At 45.0% G+C, this 14,598-nt stretch overlaps 1 protein-coding gene across 3 annotated transcripts in view; it reads left to right on the top strand.

Moving 5' to 3' along the window:
- The first annotated feature begins 230 nt into the window (after positions 1 to 230).
- The window catches only part of UMODL1 (uromodulin like 1), a 49,993-nt gene continuing 35,625 nt past the window's right edge, over positions 231 to 14,598 (top strand). For all 3 annotated transcript variants that reach the window (XR_012651263.1, XM_075033652.1, XM_075033653.1), the window contains exons 1-6: positions 231 to 462; positions 9,438 to 9,599; positions 10,009 to 10,115; positions 12,072 to 12,264; positions 13,194 to 13,334; positions 14,127 to 14,246. Coding sequence is in view for 2 of the 3 variants with exons in the window: in XM_075033652.1 (XP_074889753.1) it covers positions 345 to 462; positions 9,438 to 9,599; positions 10,009 to 10,115; positions 12,072 to 12,264; positions 13,194 to 13,334; positions 14,127 to 14,246 (841 nt within the window). In the remaining variant the exon portion in view is untranslated. The remainder of the gene's footprint in view (positions 463 to 9,437; positions 9,600 to 10,008; positions 10,116 to 12,071; positions 12,265 to 13,193; positions 13,335 to 14,126; positions 14,247 to 14,598) is intronic.

Below are 14,598 nucleotides of genomic sequence, written 5' to 3'. Positions count from 1 at the left end.
GACAAGCATTCACTACTAATTCTTTCTTCTGTCTGTTTTCAGAAGTGACATTCTTCCTAACATCAGCCTTCCTGGAAATCATTCATCTGTGTTCATTCTGTCACTGCTTTCTCATAACAGTATTTTTAACTAGCTACTGCAGGGAACTTACACTCTGTGGTGACAAGTTAGTGCTGATCCCTTTCTTTCCTGTGGGTTTTTTTTTTTTTTCCTCCCTAGAAAAAGGCCTCTCTTTGCTAGGGTACCATCTGTGCAACTATAGCCTGACCAAAAATGTGTTTAAAACGGTTGCCTACCAAAAGTCCTATGAGAAGAGCACGTCCTGTGGAGGATGGATACCGTGGATGGTGTGTCCCCGGACGTACTATAAAACACAGTATCATACTGTTGAAGTCCCCGAAACCATCACTCTTACAGATTGCTGTGAAGGATATGAACAAGTTGGACTCTACTGCTCTTTAGGTAAGTTTTAGTCAGATTAATAGTTAAAATAAATGCTTCTGGTGGAAGAGGGTTCACTTAAACTGAGATGTGTAAAGGCTTAATTCAGTTCTGGGCAATAGGTTCCTGTTCATTGAAATCAGCGAGTCTGCAAAAATCTACAGTAACCTTGGTCCAACATGGTAAGGAGTAGTCATGAAAGACTAATGCTCCTGATTCTTGCTCTTGGCCACCCCTAGTCACAAAATCACTAAAGTTCTAGGTGAGCATGAAGAAGGCACCTGCTTGGTACCCCTACAAGGGCTCATTACTTGTCCTCATTCAGTCTAATATCCATGGCCAAGGGCAATAACTCACACAGCCTTGCTTGGTGCTGTGTCTGCTCTGAGAGTGCTTGCATTTACAGTAGGAGCTTTCTTCTCAAAAATAATTCAGGATGCACTTAGGATAACATCTCCTTTGATTTGGAGCAGAGTCAGTTCCCAGGATGCAAACCCAATTTTGGTCTTAATTTAAAACAACCTGTGGCCTCCGGGCAAGTTGGTACCAACTGCTTTCCAATTAAAAGTACATTAGGGCCCATTTTCTCAAGGCTTCCTTGGTTACCTAGGGCTATGTTGGAAGTCTGGAAAACTGGTGAACCTTTTGATGGATCTGATCTAACTTCTGAGTTTTAATAAGACTCTACTCAGGAAGACTTAATCATCTTTGACTCAAGATGGAAGCTTTTTCCCCTTCCCACATCAGGGCTACCAGTTGTCAACACTACATTCCCAATTTTAGCAGAACTTGAGATGTAAATGGAAAGGATTTCTTGGGGAAAAGGAACTTTTTTTTTTTAATGCATAAAGCCACATGCTTTTAAGCTGAACAGGCATCTTGGATTAGCTAGGCCAGCATTGGACTGTTCCAGTATCCAGAAAACTTCTGCAGAACATAATTTTGTCTCCTATTTTCAGTATGATGTTGTATTGTCTCCATTTCCCCTTTTCAAGTTATGGTCCTGGGAATTTACGTAGTCACAACACTGTCACAGAAGATTGAAAAGGAAAGGTCCTGTTGCAGCCCTGGCCCTTGCTTTGGGTCATAAGACTTGGGTGACTCAGATCTATGGGAATGTCCCCGAACTGGCTCCTGCATCAGATCATATAACGTGACATGACAGGGTATGAGCCATATGTCTTGTCATGGGATCTGTCAAGAACAATGTGTTCATCCTACTTGTAAGTTGCTTCATAACATTGGAAAATGAACCTCCGAACAATTTTTGCCATGTGTTTTCTCAACAGCTAGTTGTAGAATATTGTGTCTAGTAGGAAAATGCTTTTAACAGAAAGATGGGAATGCAGAAGTGGTCGTTGTGTTTTACTTGTTCTTAAAATGATTTGCTAGAGAAGAGAAATGAAAGCATAATTAGAAACACATCATTCTTATATTTGTTGTATTCTGCTATTGTTTGGCTCTGTGGCTGTTGCTGAGTGTCAGCCAGGGCAAAATTTGACCTGCAGGTTATGGTGTGTCCAGGTAATCTTGTCAGACTGGCAAAGGACCCACTGTTGATCATGTGTATTTTCCAAGCATCAGTTCCATGCTGGGGAAAATCTCCAGTAGGTCTAATTATTGTTTAAACGTTACTTGAGTAAGGTCTTTCTGATATACGTGCATGTGGATACATGTGTGCACCTATGTATCAAATGACAAGACTGAGAAGCAAGTGGTGAAAATTGCTTTTTAATTCTGTAGTACAAGGAAATAGCTGTTAGTGTTGTGGTTTAAACCCAGCCGGCAAGAAAGCACCATGAAGCCGCTCTCTCTTTCCTCCCACCCCCCGTCCTCAGTGTCATGAGGAGGAGAAAATACAGAGGAATGCTCATGGGTTGAGACAAGGACAGGGAGGGATAACTCACCACTTATGGTCACGGGAAAAAGACAGGCTCAACTTGGGGAAAAAACAAAATTAATTTAATTTACTACTAATCAAATCAAAACACCAAATATTAAAACACCTTCCCCCCACCCCTCCCTCCTTCCCAGGCTTAACTTCACTCCCGAATTCTCTACCTCCTCCCCTCCAGCAGCACAGGGGGATGGGGAACAGGGGTTGGGGTCAGTTCATCCCACATTGTCTCTGCTGCTCCTTCCTCCTCAGGGCAGGACTCCTCACACTCTTCCCCTGCTCCAGCGTGGGGTCCCTCCCACGGGAGACAATCCTCCACGAACTTCTCCAACGTGGGTCCTTCCCATGGGCTGCGGTTCTTCACGAACTGCTCCAGTGTGGGTCCCTGCCATGGGCTGCAGTCCTTCAGGCACAGACTGCTCCAGCGTGGGCTTTCCCATGGAGTCACGGCCATCCTCGGGGGCACCCACCTGCTCTGGTGTGGGGTCCTCCATAGGCTGCAGGTGGGTATCTGCTCCACTCTTAACCTCCACGGGCTGCGGGGGCATCACCTCCTCCAGTGTACCTCCTCCTCCTCCTCCTTCTTCACTGACCTTGGTGTCTGCAGAGGGGTTTCTCTCACATTCCAATCTTCTCCCCCGCTGCAGGTTCCCCTTCTTAAATATGTTCTCCCAGAGGTTCTACCACCATCACTGATGGACTTGGCCTTGGCTTGGCCCGGTCCGACTTGGAGCTGGGGAAGCTTCCAGCAGCCTCTCGCTGGAGACACCCCCACAGCCCCTCCCCCACTACCAAAACCCCACCACACAAACCCAGAACAGTTAGCTAAATGTTGAAGAGTCACTAGCTAGCTACGGTTTGTCTCTATTTGCACAAGTAATCTTGATTTTCAAGGTGTTTCAGAACCTCTGAAAATCAAGAACATCTTCTTGGGTGGAAAAAAAAAGGCATCCTGGTATTTTTCCCAGTATAATTCTATGCCTTTTAAAAGCATCTCTAGGGATATTTTAGGCTTGAGAGCTGTTGATGAGCTGATTTCATCTAGCATTAACAAATCTGTAAATCTCTTGTAAAGCTTAGCTGCAGAATTTCCGCTCTGCCCTTGCCACGTTGTTGATGGGCAAGCTGGGCAGGTTTGTCCATGAAATACTGTGGTCACCTTGACTCTTTTTCCTGTCAGAGTTAATTTGGGAATATTTTAAACCATAAAAGGATTTGTATGGCTTCTAGGTGATTTCTGTGTTTACATTATTCTGGTATCTTTGATTTTCAGGGCATTAGTCATAAATTCTGTGAATGGTAATGCACTGTCTAGACACAGTCTTAAATAAATGATGAGAAGGGAAACTGGAACTGCTGAAATTACTGCACAGCATGCTGTTGAACTACTGTTATTTTCTTCTTGATGTTATCCATGCTGGCGTGCTCTCCATCCTACTAGGAGCGGAAAGGTCTCCATGACCTTTCACAGCAACCTGCTCCTGGCCGCTCCCTACCTTTTCTTCCTAGAAGAAAACATTTACCCTTGCCGGGAATATGGCAGGCCCCGCTTTTCTTAATTCTTTACTATAGGAAGAAATGTCTAGATCATTAGCCAAGTTACTCTGGTAGTTCTCAATAGTTGCCCATCAGTCCATTAGGATAGTATTACGCACATGCAAACTACTTCAACTTTTTTAAAATAAAAATTGAAAAGCTAAAGTATCTAAAAGTTAGGAAGTGCTAGAATTAATTCTAGAGGTAGAGTTAAATAAAACAACCTTTGTTTCCTCTCCTTGTGCCTGTGCATGCAGATTAATAAACTCTTTTAATTGCCTGATCCGGCGCTGCCTTGCCCCAAGGACCACGTTTCCCTGTGGTGCTCAGGGACGACGGAGCCCCTCTAAGGAGCTCCCCAGCAGTGCGGCATCTTGGCCTCCGCATTCGGTGCATGGTGCAGAGCTCTGCTGAGCCTCTCTCTGAATAGAGAATTATTTATCACCTCTTAAGGTGATAAACAGATAGCAATTTGTCTTCACAAAGCCTGCGGGAAGGGAGCGAGGTTCTCTGTCCTTGACAGCTGGGCAGCTGAGCTGCAGAGACACTGACATCAAACCATTTTGTGTGCCCACTCTCAGACACCTAGAGTGCAGGTTTAATTTTTTTCTTAAATTTATTTTGATTTTGATTTTCAGGGTGCTTAGTGCTGCCTGTAACAACTTGCGTGGTTGGCACGCAGAGCCTCGTGTCCTTGATGGTGACTGTGAGCAGTCCCCTGATTGCTAAGCAGGTCGCAGGGCTGGCAGGTCCGGTTCCTGGACCTGCAAAACCCACGGTTCTGAAAGGTTGTTACGAATTTGTTGTATGAAACTTTCCCAGCATCTTGCAGGATTTTTTTTTTTAGGTAGAGAGTCCAATTCTCCAGGCTAGTTTCCAGGTGGTTGAATCAATGGTATGGTTACTTCTCCTGGTGAGTGGTTTGCTGCCCACCTTCGACCTTACTGCATAAGATGAAACCAGAGAGCTTCCTTATCTGCCATCTAACCCTGCTTGATACCCAGCTAGGGAGCAGAAGAGTGCATCAGCATGCGATGAAGGCTGTTTTTTAAGCACACATATACAAAAATACCTTGAAATAAGAAGGTCCAGGTTACTTTAATCCTGGAGTTTCTTAACTTGAGATCACTTGATTTGCAATGTTAAGGCTATGCTTTAATCAGAGAATGCTTTGCATAACTACCTAAGGTTGTCAGAAAAACAACTGTAAAGTAAAATAAATGTTCATTTTAGGTGCCCAGGTAGCTCCTCAGCAGGGCTGGGACCTTCCAGAGCGTGCATGCAGACGTCTGCATGCTGCATCTAACCGGAGCAGCGGGGAGCTGCGGCACAGCTGCTCCCCCTGCCTGGGCTGTCACCAGAAAGCCGTGGGACATCGGTGTCACCAGGGGCACGCGGGCAGCACCGCAACTTCCCACTGGGGTGGGAAAGTTCCAAAATGCCCTACGGGACCTCAGCCAGAAGCAGGTGTCTCTGGCTGCCCTGTGGTTTGGGTCCCTTGAGTGCCCTCAGCTGCTGCAGAAATGGGATGGCGGGTGTCAGAGGGTATGTCTCTGCCTATTCCCCGTGGTGTCTGCTTATGGACCTCCTATCTGGGAACTGTCTTGTCCCTTTCTGAGCCCACCGAAGCTGTCTGCCTCCACACCCCCTGTGCCAACAAATTGCAGAAGTTCACTCCCATTTGGATAAAGAAGTGTGCATTTACCCATTTTATTATTGTGGGCTCTGGTGAATACCAGCTTCGCTTTCACCTTACCCCCTGCCTTTGCAATTTCATAAACCTTGACCCCCAGCCTTCTCCTCTCCACACCAAAAAGTCCCAGCCTTTTTAGTAGTCTTTCCTTGCAAGTTATCTGCTCCATTCAGTTACTCACCTCATGCCTTTCCCGACCACGTTAACCCCAGGGGGAGCAGGGGTACCCGGAGTCGCATCCGAGCTGCGGGTTCACCGCGGGTCCCTGCCCGCTCTCCAGCGATTGCTGGCGCGGGCACGGCCACATCGCAGTGCTGCTGGCAGGATCAACCCGCTGGAGGTGGCAGTGGCTCAATTTCATTAAGTTTCTTCTCAGCAAGCACAGACCGGTTTTGTGCTTCAAAGGCCATGCTCCCCCATTGTCCAAAAGCTGTGTCCTTGCCGAATTTCAACCCATGGCTCCTGAATATGTTATAGTGAATGGTGTGGCTTTTCATAGGGAGGGGTGTTAAATATTTGTCAGATGCTGAACCAGCACACCCTGACACTGCCCTCCATCCCGATTAACCTCCAGACAGGCAATCAGGGTGGAAAACATCCATCTGAGCAGGTAAAGTCTAGCAGTGCCCAAAGACCCCCAAAACAGGGTCATATGATGAAAACTGCCAGTCTGCCTTTGTAACAGGCTTTGCCAGGGGCTCCTTCTATAATCTCATAGATTTGTCTCCACCTTCTGATGCCCGAGACGAATGCAGGGGTTTGGTCCCTGGCTCTGCTGCACCCTCTGGATGAAACCCATCCCCTCCAGGTGGAAGGAGGGAGAGGAAGGGGGTTATGGCTGAGCTAATGGTGTCCCTCAGCATTTATCTCCTGGGAGATCCCCCTCTTCTACAGTCACAGCAGACCCGGCAGTTCTTGTGTGGGCAGGCTGGTAACTGAGCTTTCGTTGCTAAGCGCTGGGTGCTGCATTTCTGCTTCTGTAAGTTTATGCAAATAACGGAGGAGAAAAGCCTATACTTTATCCAACTGACAGAGAAGTTAACTGGCTTGCTCCCCAGTGCTGGCAGTGTTGCTTGGTAGGTGACTGTCCCCAAAGTGATTGAAGTGGAGAGCATAAATCGAATTTTCAAAGTGCGTCTGGTACAATGGGGCAGAAATGTGATGTGAATCCATCTCTGTTTCCGCTGATCTGAAAATGATGACCTTCTGATTTTAGATAAATGGCTAGTGTGGCACTCGGCCAGGATTCAATAGAGTTTTCTGAAATTGCATGTGACTCATAAAATCTTTTACACTGCAGTTAAACATGCCAAAATAAGACCTAGGTGGAAAAAAGCTGCTTTGAACCTCAAACCTGCTTGAACTGCGCCTGAATCTCAGAACTAGAGCTAGAGGCTCTGGACATTTTTGAGTCCAGCTTACCAAGATCCACCTGGTTTGAATAGTAAGGAGCACTGGTGACGTACCAACACAGGGAAATCCCTTGGTGCTTGTGTCTGTGCAAGCTCCCGGTGCGAGAGGCTGCTTAGCCTCCCTGCACAGGAGGCTGGGACAGAGCGATCGCATGAGACTGGGAATGTGTGGGAGACTCATCTAAGGGCAACTGAGGCCGTATCACACCTTATTGTGGCTTTAGACTAGAAATCAGGAAGAAGCTTTCTAGCAGTAGGGCGCGTTTGGGGGAGTGACCCATAGTGCCAGCCCCAGAGCCAGAAGCAGAGGTTCTTGGTCCATGCTGGGAAGAAGAATAGGACTACTGGGGCTTGCTGGACACAGAAGTAACTTAAATCAGATTGCACAGGGTTGATTATTTTTTTTTGCCTCATCTTCCCACTGCAAACCTAGGCCTATGACTCAAAATGAACTTTGGAGGCAGAGTTGGTCCTGGGGAAGACTAAGGAGTGTAAGGGCTCTTGGTTTGCAGGCATGAAGGGGCCCATACTAGGCTGCATTAGGTAGCAGGACAAATCCTGCTCCCTGTAGTACAGCCAGCTGTTCATTGGGGTTGGGAGCAGAGGTAGGGTTTCCTAATTTGCTGCCCAGAGCTCTCGTGGGTCTAACACCAACTCTACTTGAGAGATGCTCACAGCCCTGTTAAAGCATGTGCTCATTGACTGTGTACACACAAAGTGTACACACACAGTGTATCAAATACAATATAAAACTGTGGGAAAGTGCTGCCTCATGTATTCTGCATGAAAATCTTTAAAAATACACATGCAAGTAACCTGCATACTGCTGAGAGGTCTCAACTCAGTGCTTTCACTGTTTTCTAGCTTGTGGGTTTTGGCATGTTTTTCAGTAAAGGTGTGGAATCCCATCATTTAATCATGATTACTCTTCTTAATTACCTTTCAGAGACCCTTGACAAGCATACTGTGGGCTCCCAAAGAGACACAGGCCATAGTCTTAAAACCACTGGTCTTAATAGTCTATTTCTTTGTGCAAATATGACTATAAGTCCAGTTGCAGAAGTGGCTGACAATTTTACATGCTGAATTTTCCATGTCCCATTTTGAGCTCAGTCCCTGAACTGTAGATTGATCTGGGGATTTGGAGTACTAGAAATGAGATCTGTTATGGAGTGTGCTAAAAAGCTGAGGTTCTCTGCTTACAATAGCCTCCAGTCTCCCATGGACTGGCAAAGAGGGGGAACTAGAATGTGCATGTAGCAGCAAGTTACATAGATTTAGTTTAAATCTTGATTAATCACAATCATTTACCTGTTTAAGAAGGTTACTTTGCTGAGGCCAAAAGTCCTAGATTCAATATTCCCTTCTGCTTCTCAGAAACCTCAGGTTTACTATTATTCAGAGCCTTGGGATAAGAGAAACCCCACAGAAATGAGGGTTCATGAGAGATTTATAGTTTGCTATGGACCTTTCATTTGCTATGGATTTTATTATATTGAATGTGGTTTTCTTGCACTACAACCTGTTTCTGTTGCAAGAATAATTTTCATTTTCCTGCTGGCTGATTTTAATTGCCCAGATCAAGAGTTTGTAGGACCAAAAACCTGTAGGTCCAAAATGAATGGAAAAGAGAAATCTTTTAGGTTGATTGGAAAGACCAGAGCTGAGCATTACTTGGACCTATGTTTGAGACCGTGGGTAAAAGCAATGTTCGTAGAGCTTAGAAATATTTTCTCTTTTCCTCCGGAGAAGAGTTATGTGCTGGCATTGAGCCAGGACTGCTGTCTGCCCTTGGCTTGGGAAGCAGTAACCTTCTGCCTTAGCTGCCCTCTCTTCAGGGCTGTCTGGCGTGGGCTAGTGACCTCCCGGGGTGGCTAGCTGATACAGAGCGGGTGCTGCCAGGCTGCAGACCATGGGCTCAGTTCTGCTCCCCGGTCCCTCTGGGTAACCCACTGAACGGTACCTGAGAACAGCCTTGTGTCTCCGCTCTCATGTAACATCTTCAGTTCCTATAACTAAAGGTTAACTTTGTCACAACAGAAGGCTAAATGAAAACTCCCAATTTCTAGCCTAGACATTACCTGTTTCCTTTGATCGTTATATTTTATTTGGATTAGTCCTAGCTGACATCAGGCACATTTTCTGTTTTGCAGTGCTTTCATTTAGAAACTATCTATCTATCTATCTATCTATCCATCCATCCATCCATATTATTAAAGGAAAATTATCAATTCAAAATTTCTGTAACAGAAATGTCATGAAAAAGAGAAAAATCTCAGAACATTTGCACTCTTGAAATGAAATAATGGTATTTTAGGCTGCTATTTTCTCCCCATGAAAACCTCAGAACAGACACGCTTCTAAAATGAGGAGGAGGTGTTTGCTATAAATTAAATAGCACGATTTTATGGAAACAATTTTCTATATTTTTGTTCTCAGAAATGTTTTTTTAACTTAGCACTCAATAGATCCAGTGTATTTGCCTCAAGACCTGGTATTTGTCCAATGGAGAATATGGAAACATCTGATTATCCTTGCACGTTCGATACTGAATGTCCAGGGCTTAAAAAATGCTGCAACTCATCCAAAGGAGCAGGCTGTGTGGATCCAATGCCAGAGGGTATGTTACTGATAAATTCAAGGCTGCTTCTAATAGAAATATGCTTAATTTTTCCTTCTGAGGGTGGAGGGGGCAGGAAAACTGTTACCATAGCTCTTCATAAAACAAATACAGGAATCTGCTTTGGATCAATTCCAGGATATTCAGCTTCAGTACTCGCACCCGTGAGCACTGAACGGTGTGTGGGTGCTGTGGGTCCAGCGGACCTCCCTTGGCTTCTTTTTCTTCTTCGCTGGCACCGCTGCCAGCGGCATATGGCGAACGAGGCCATAGCTGATGGCTGTACATGGGCCCTTCATATTTGCCAAGTTAAAGCTTGCTTCGGTTGCTCAGAGCCTTCCTATAGCTCTCTCGCTTTCCATAGCATCAGACCTCAGATGACTTGGCTGTTTTATTTTGTACGCTTCAGGAAGAACGTTCTGGTACAATGTGACAGTGCTTGTGAAAATGGATTTTAATGAATTAATCAGAGTGGATTCCCACCTTCTGAATCATTCACGCCTTTTGCACTCCATGGTATGTACAAACACGAACGCTCCCCTGTGTTTCTTGTTGTGTCTATGTTTCTGTTACTCAGGAACCACCACTTGCTTCATAGTCCTCTGTGCTGGGTATAACCTTGCCAGCCCGTCGCTCCCCGGTTTGTTCTGCCAGATTGATTTTTTTTGGCCCTAATTTATTCCTAATTACTGAATGTCAGCTGCATCCTCAAGCAGCTCAAGTAACATTGATTTATCAGCTTCTTTAGTAAATTTTTCAGCTCTCTTCCAAGGGCAATTTAAAGACATTCTGAAATATAGGGGGTTTTCCTACTTAAGTGATGCTTGCTCCAGCTCTGGCTCAGTTCAGTTTTGGGTCTATGACTGACTGGGTCTGGATTTCAAGACCTGCAAAGCGTGATGTTTTCTGATACGGAGCTTTGAGTTAAACCTTTCAAGAGACAAGCCTGATCTATGGCGCTGGGACCTACACGGCAGGTGGACTCAGCAGCGCCAGAAGTTTCGCTGTGAAAACCCAGGCTTATGGCAGGGGGACCGTGTCTGGGTCAAGGGCGTTTCGTTGTCATTCTTGCCCCAGAAGCAGGGCTGGGGGAGACAGCAGAACATTGCTTTTGCTGTAGGACCGAGGCTCTGCCTTGTGCATGGATTAGCAGCGGCCAGGGCACCAACGCATGCAGGGCCACGCCACAGCAGCGCAGCACGTCTCTCCCTGTCCCCGACACGGCAGGCAGGAAAAGTCCCAAGAAGAACACAGCCCTCGCAGAGGCGTGAGGCACGTTTCCTGAAAGGAGGGTCTGCAGGAAGAACCAGGCTACGAACTAAAGCCATGCCCAGACAGGGCGGCTCTCTCTGTCCTCTCAGTGGTAGTTAGGATAATGGATTGATGAACTAGGATGAAGACCCTCCAGGTCATAAACCCGAAGCAGTTCCCTAGTACATATCACCATGCCATGGAGAAAACCAGGCTTGGATGTGGCCTTTGAAAGGTACCCGAGAGGGCAGGTCCCTATTTCCCTCCGTTTTTATTTCTGCTCCTCCCCAGTTTCCAGCTGGAAGTGGGCAAGTAGCAAAGGAAACCCTTCTGCCATTGTCAACTGGCACTGATGGGCCCAAGAACAGAAATGATAGCAGTAGCATGGGGATGTTGCATGAGTGTAGTTCTTCCTCCTACCTGAATTCGCCCTTCTCATATCCTAAAAAGCGAGAAACCCTGGTCCTGTTGCTGTGTAGTAAGGAGTAGAGGGCAAGGATCTACCAAGACTTTTATATCTTGGTCTAAAGCAAGCTATGGCAAAGTCAAACACTCAAGAAATAGGAAATACAAACCGAAGCTTTGCAATAAGCTGCTACTCAGAGGAATGTCTTCCAGGCCCTGTCTGCTTCACTGACTCATAATGCTCAGCCTACCATTATGTCCCTTCTCTCATTCCTGACTCGCAGTTGTGATGACTTGGTCAGTCCTGGGGTCTCTCTGTGGCTCTTAGTCCCAGCTTTCTTCATCAGTCTATTGCTTTTCTTCTTTTTCTTTCTATTCCCTTTGCCAGCAGTCTTTTTAGTTGCTTAAAGTAAGAAGTGTTGGATAGCTTTATTACAGATGCCCTGTAATAGCATGTCTCTTGTATATTCTGTCTATTGAGATTTTGGTGTTTAAGCACTACAAGCCAAAGAGACTTTTCCCATATCTTCCTGGGTTGCATCCTCCTGCCTAAGAATTTGAGATCTGACATGCAGCTCCACACCTATCTTAGCTTGGCATGACTATATCGTAACTCCATTGTGAAATGTGATAATAACAAGAACTCACTTTGCATAAATACAGACTTAAATGTTGCCACTTTGCTATGGTTTCTGAATTGGTGCTTTCTACACTCAGGTTATGATGATAATCCTTGCATAAGTTATGCCTCTTTGGCATATAGCTGTGCTGAGAAAGGAATGAGATACTGAAGTGTTTTTTTCCACTGTTTTCCAGATTACTGGTGCATTACAGCCCTTGAATGCCTCCGTGCACCATATCCAGAGTAACCGTGCAGAAGTATATGCCGGGACAGTGGCCTCTTGGGTTCTCATTGGACTGCATCAGCCAGCTGCACTAGCGGAGGTTTCTTCTTCCTTGAAGGACATCGTGAAGCGCACGTATGAAGTGATTGACACAGAAGTGCAAGGTTATTATAATCCTGTCACAGGGGGAAATGTTTTTATGGGGTTTCATCCCTCTTCACTTGGGATTTCATCTATATGACTGTCAATTTGCTTTCAAAAATAACAAAGTGGATCTTGTAAAGTTTGCAAATATAGCCCTAACCTTTCCATTATAGGATGGAGAGGTTTGTAGATCATAATGAGTGAATAGTTTGGAGGGGAATACTCCTGATTCCTCAGTTAAATTTATTTTCACATAATAGCATAGCCCATCTTCAGATGAAAAAGCAAAGATGTCCATATATGTAGCACAATCATTAGTTGTATTAAACAGGTTCTTAAAAAAAGTGTTTTCTTGGGAAGCAGATATACTCTGTTTTTATAGACCTGTGTTACAGTAGCTTGCAGGAAACAAGTCATATTTATAGTCTGTTAATTACTATAGCACATTACCACCTACTTTTTAAATGTTACGTAAATATTTAAATATATTCAGTTTAAATTATTTTAATCTACTTACTACTGTGTGGTTACCTGAACATTTTCACTCCTGAAATGCATCCATAAGCACTGTTGTCATCAATACTTATTCTGTGTTTACTTTTGAAAACTCAGTCCTTAGCCCAACTTTCAGTGAAATCACTGAGTAAATCTCCTTTCTCCTGCCACTGATGTCTCTTAGGTTTGGATGGCATCCTGCAACTGTAAGCAGGAGCTGCCACTAACTGTCCTCTTATTCCAAAGAATTGGAGTAAAAAGTGATAGGGTTATAACTGTTTGGGGAAGGGCAGCATTCTGATTTCATTGCACCCCTATACATCCAGAATTGCTTCAGCAGAGTTAACTGCAGGTTTACACTGAATTTATCGTATCTAGAGTCTGGTCTACACACATTGCAGATCAAGCTTGATGCTGCTATCAATATCTGTGCAAGTTGTGTTCCTCTTCTTAGATGTCAATGAATGTTCCTATGCTGAATTCAACGCTTGTCCTGAGAAAAATACCTGTGTAAATCTGGAGGGTTATTACAGCTGTGACCCTCAGCATGAACATGCAGATGTCATCTCTCACCAGCTGAGCCAAAGGAAGGAAGGTAAGAGACATAGGTCTCACCTTGGGAAATACCAAGAATGTTTGTGGTCTATCACAGGAGTCACCTGCAAGGCAAAGATTTCTGGAACACACAGTGCCCCTTCTCCTCCTGTTGGGAGACGATGCCACATAAGCCAGCTCTTAGCTATGTCTGACTGAAATGCAGTGTATTTATTTCACTGTTCCTTGCTGTTTCTCCTATCTGACCCTCAGCTGTCCTCACTCACCTGCCAAAATCTCTAGCTTCAGACCCTGACTGCTTCTCAGAGCAAGTCATTCATTGTCAGTACTCCTCCCCAGCCTCCTGGGAAGGTACAGTTAATGACGCTATTTGTGCACAAAGTCTTCCCATTTTGACTGTGTGACTGCAGCCAGGACTCAGTGGTTGTATAATCCCACCCTGAGCGGCTGCACTGCCGCTGAGTCCTCTGCTGGACTGAGTTTGGCAATGGGTGAAATAATACTTTGTGGTACTAGCTCAGCAAAAGATAGAGGCATGCACTTACAGCCCACAGACATCAATGGGCCTGCTAATAGGCTTTAAGTTAATGAGATAGATAAGTGCTTGCAGATTCTATGCTTTAGTTAAAAAACAATTTTGCAATCCTTTAATCTCAAAAATTGAGATAATGTATTACTTTATGCTTTTGTGATAGGATAATATGTTTATTTTCATTCCTATTTATATTACTTCTACTGCTGCTTTTCAGCTGCAGAAAACATAAATGGTATTATTTTGGATTTACTTTGTTAGGAATACTTTAACTCTTTGATAATACTATTTTTCCCCTAGGCATGGCAGCATCTACTCCAAGTTCAGCATTAGATCTCATTAACACTAGCAATAGCTCTCCGTTTATAAGCAATTCAAGTCTCTTGTCCATAACTAACCAATCTACAGATGCTGGGTGCTGTAAGTAACCTTGGATTTGAATGAATATTGTCTTACTTTTAATTCAGCCCCTCTTTGATCCCTTTTTCCTGGGGCTGGTTGAGTGACAGGAGGCTGTTCACAGAGGCTGTTAATAGTTTTGGAGTGAATCTCCACCTATAAAAATGAAAGAGAGAGGCTTCCCCAATGGGACATTCAGACTGGGGGCTGTGGTGCTGTGAAGTGACCACTGGAGAAACCCCACCGTTATCCCCATGGCTACTGAAGGGAACTGGCCTTCTGGAGGTGGAGGTGGCCACACTGGGCTCCTTGAGCCACTTGTGAGCCATTCAAGTGCAGGTCCCATCACACGGCTTGTGCTGGATAATCTTCC

This window comes from Buteo buteo, chromosome 8 (assembly GCF_964188355.1).
Source record: "Buteo buteo chromosome 8, bButBut1.hap1.1, whole genome shotgun sequence".
NCBI classification, from domain to species: domain Eukaryota; kingdom Metazoa; phylum Chordata; class Aves; order Accipitriformes; family Accipitridae; genus Buteo; species Buteo buteo.
Note: the sequence above shows the minus strand (reverse complement) of the source record. Positions and strands in the feature narration are given on the sequence as shown.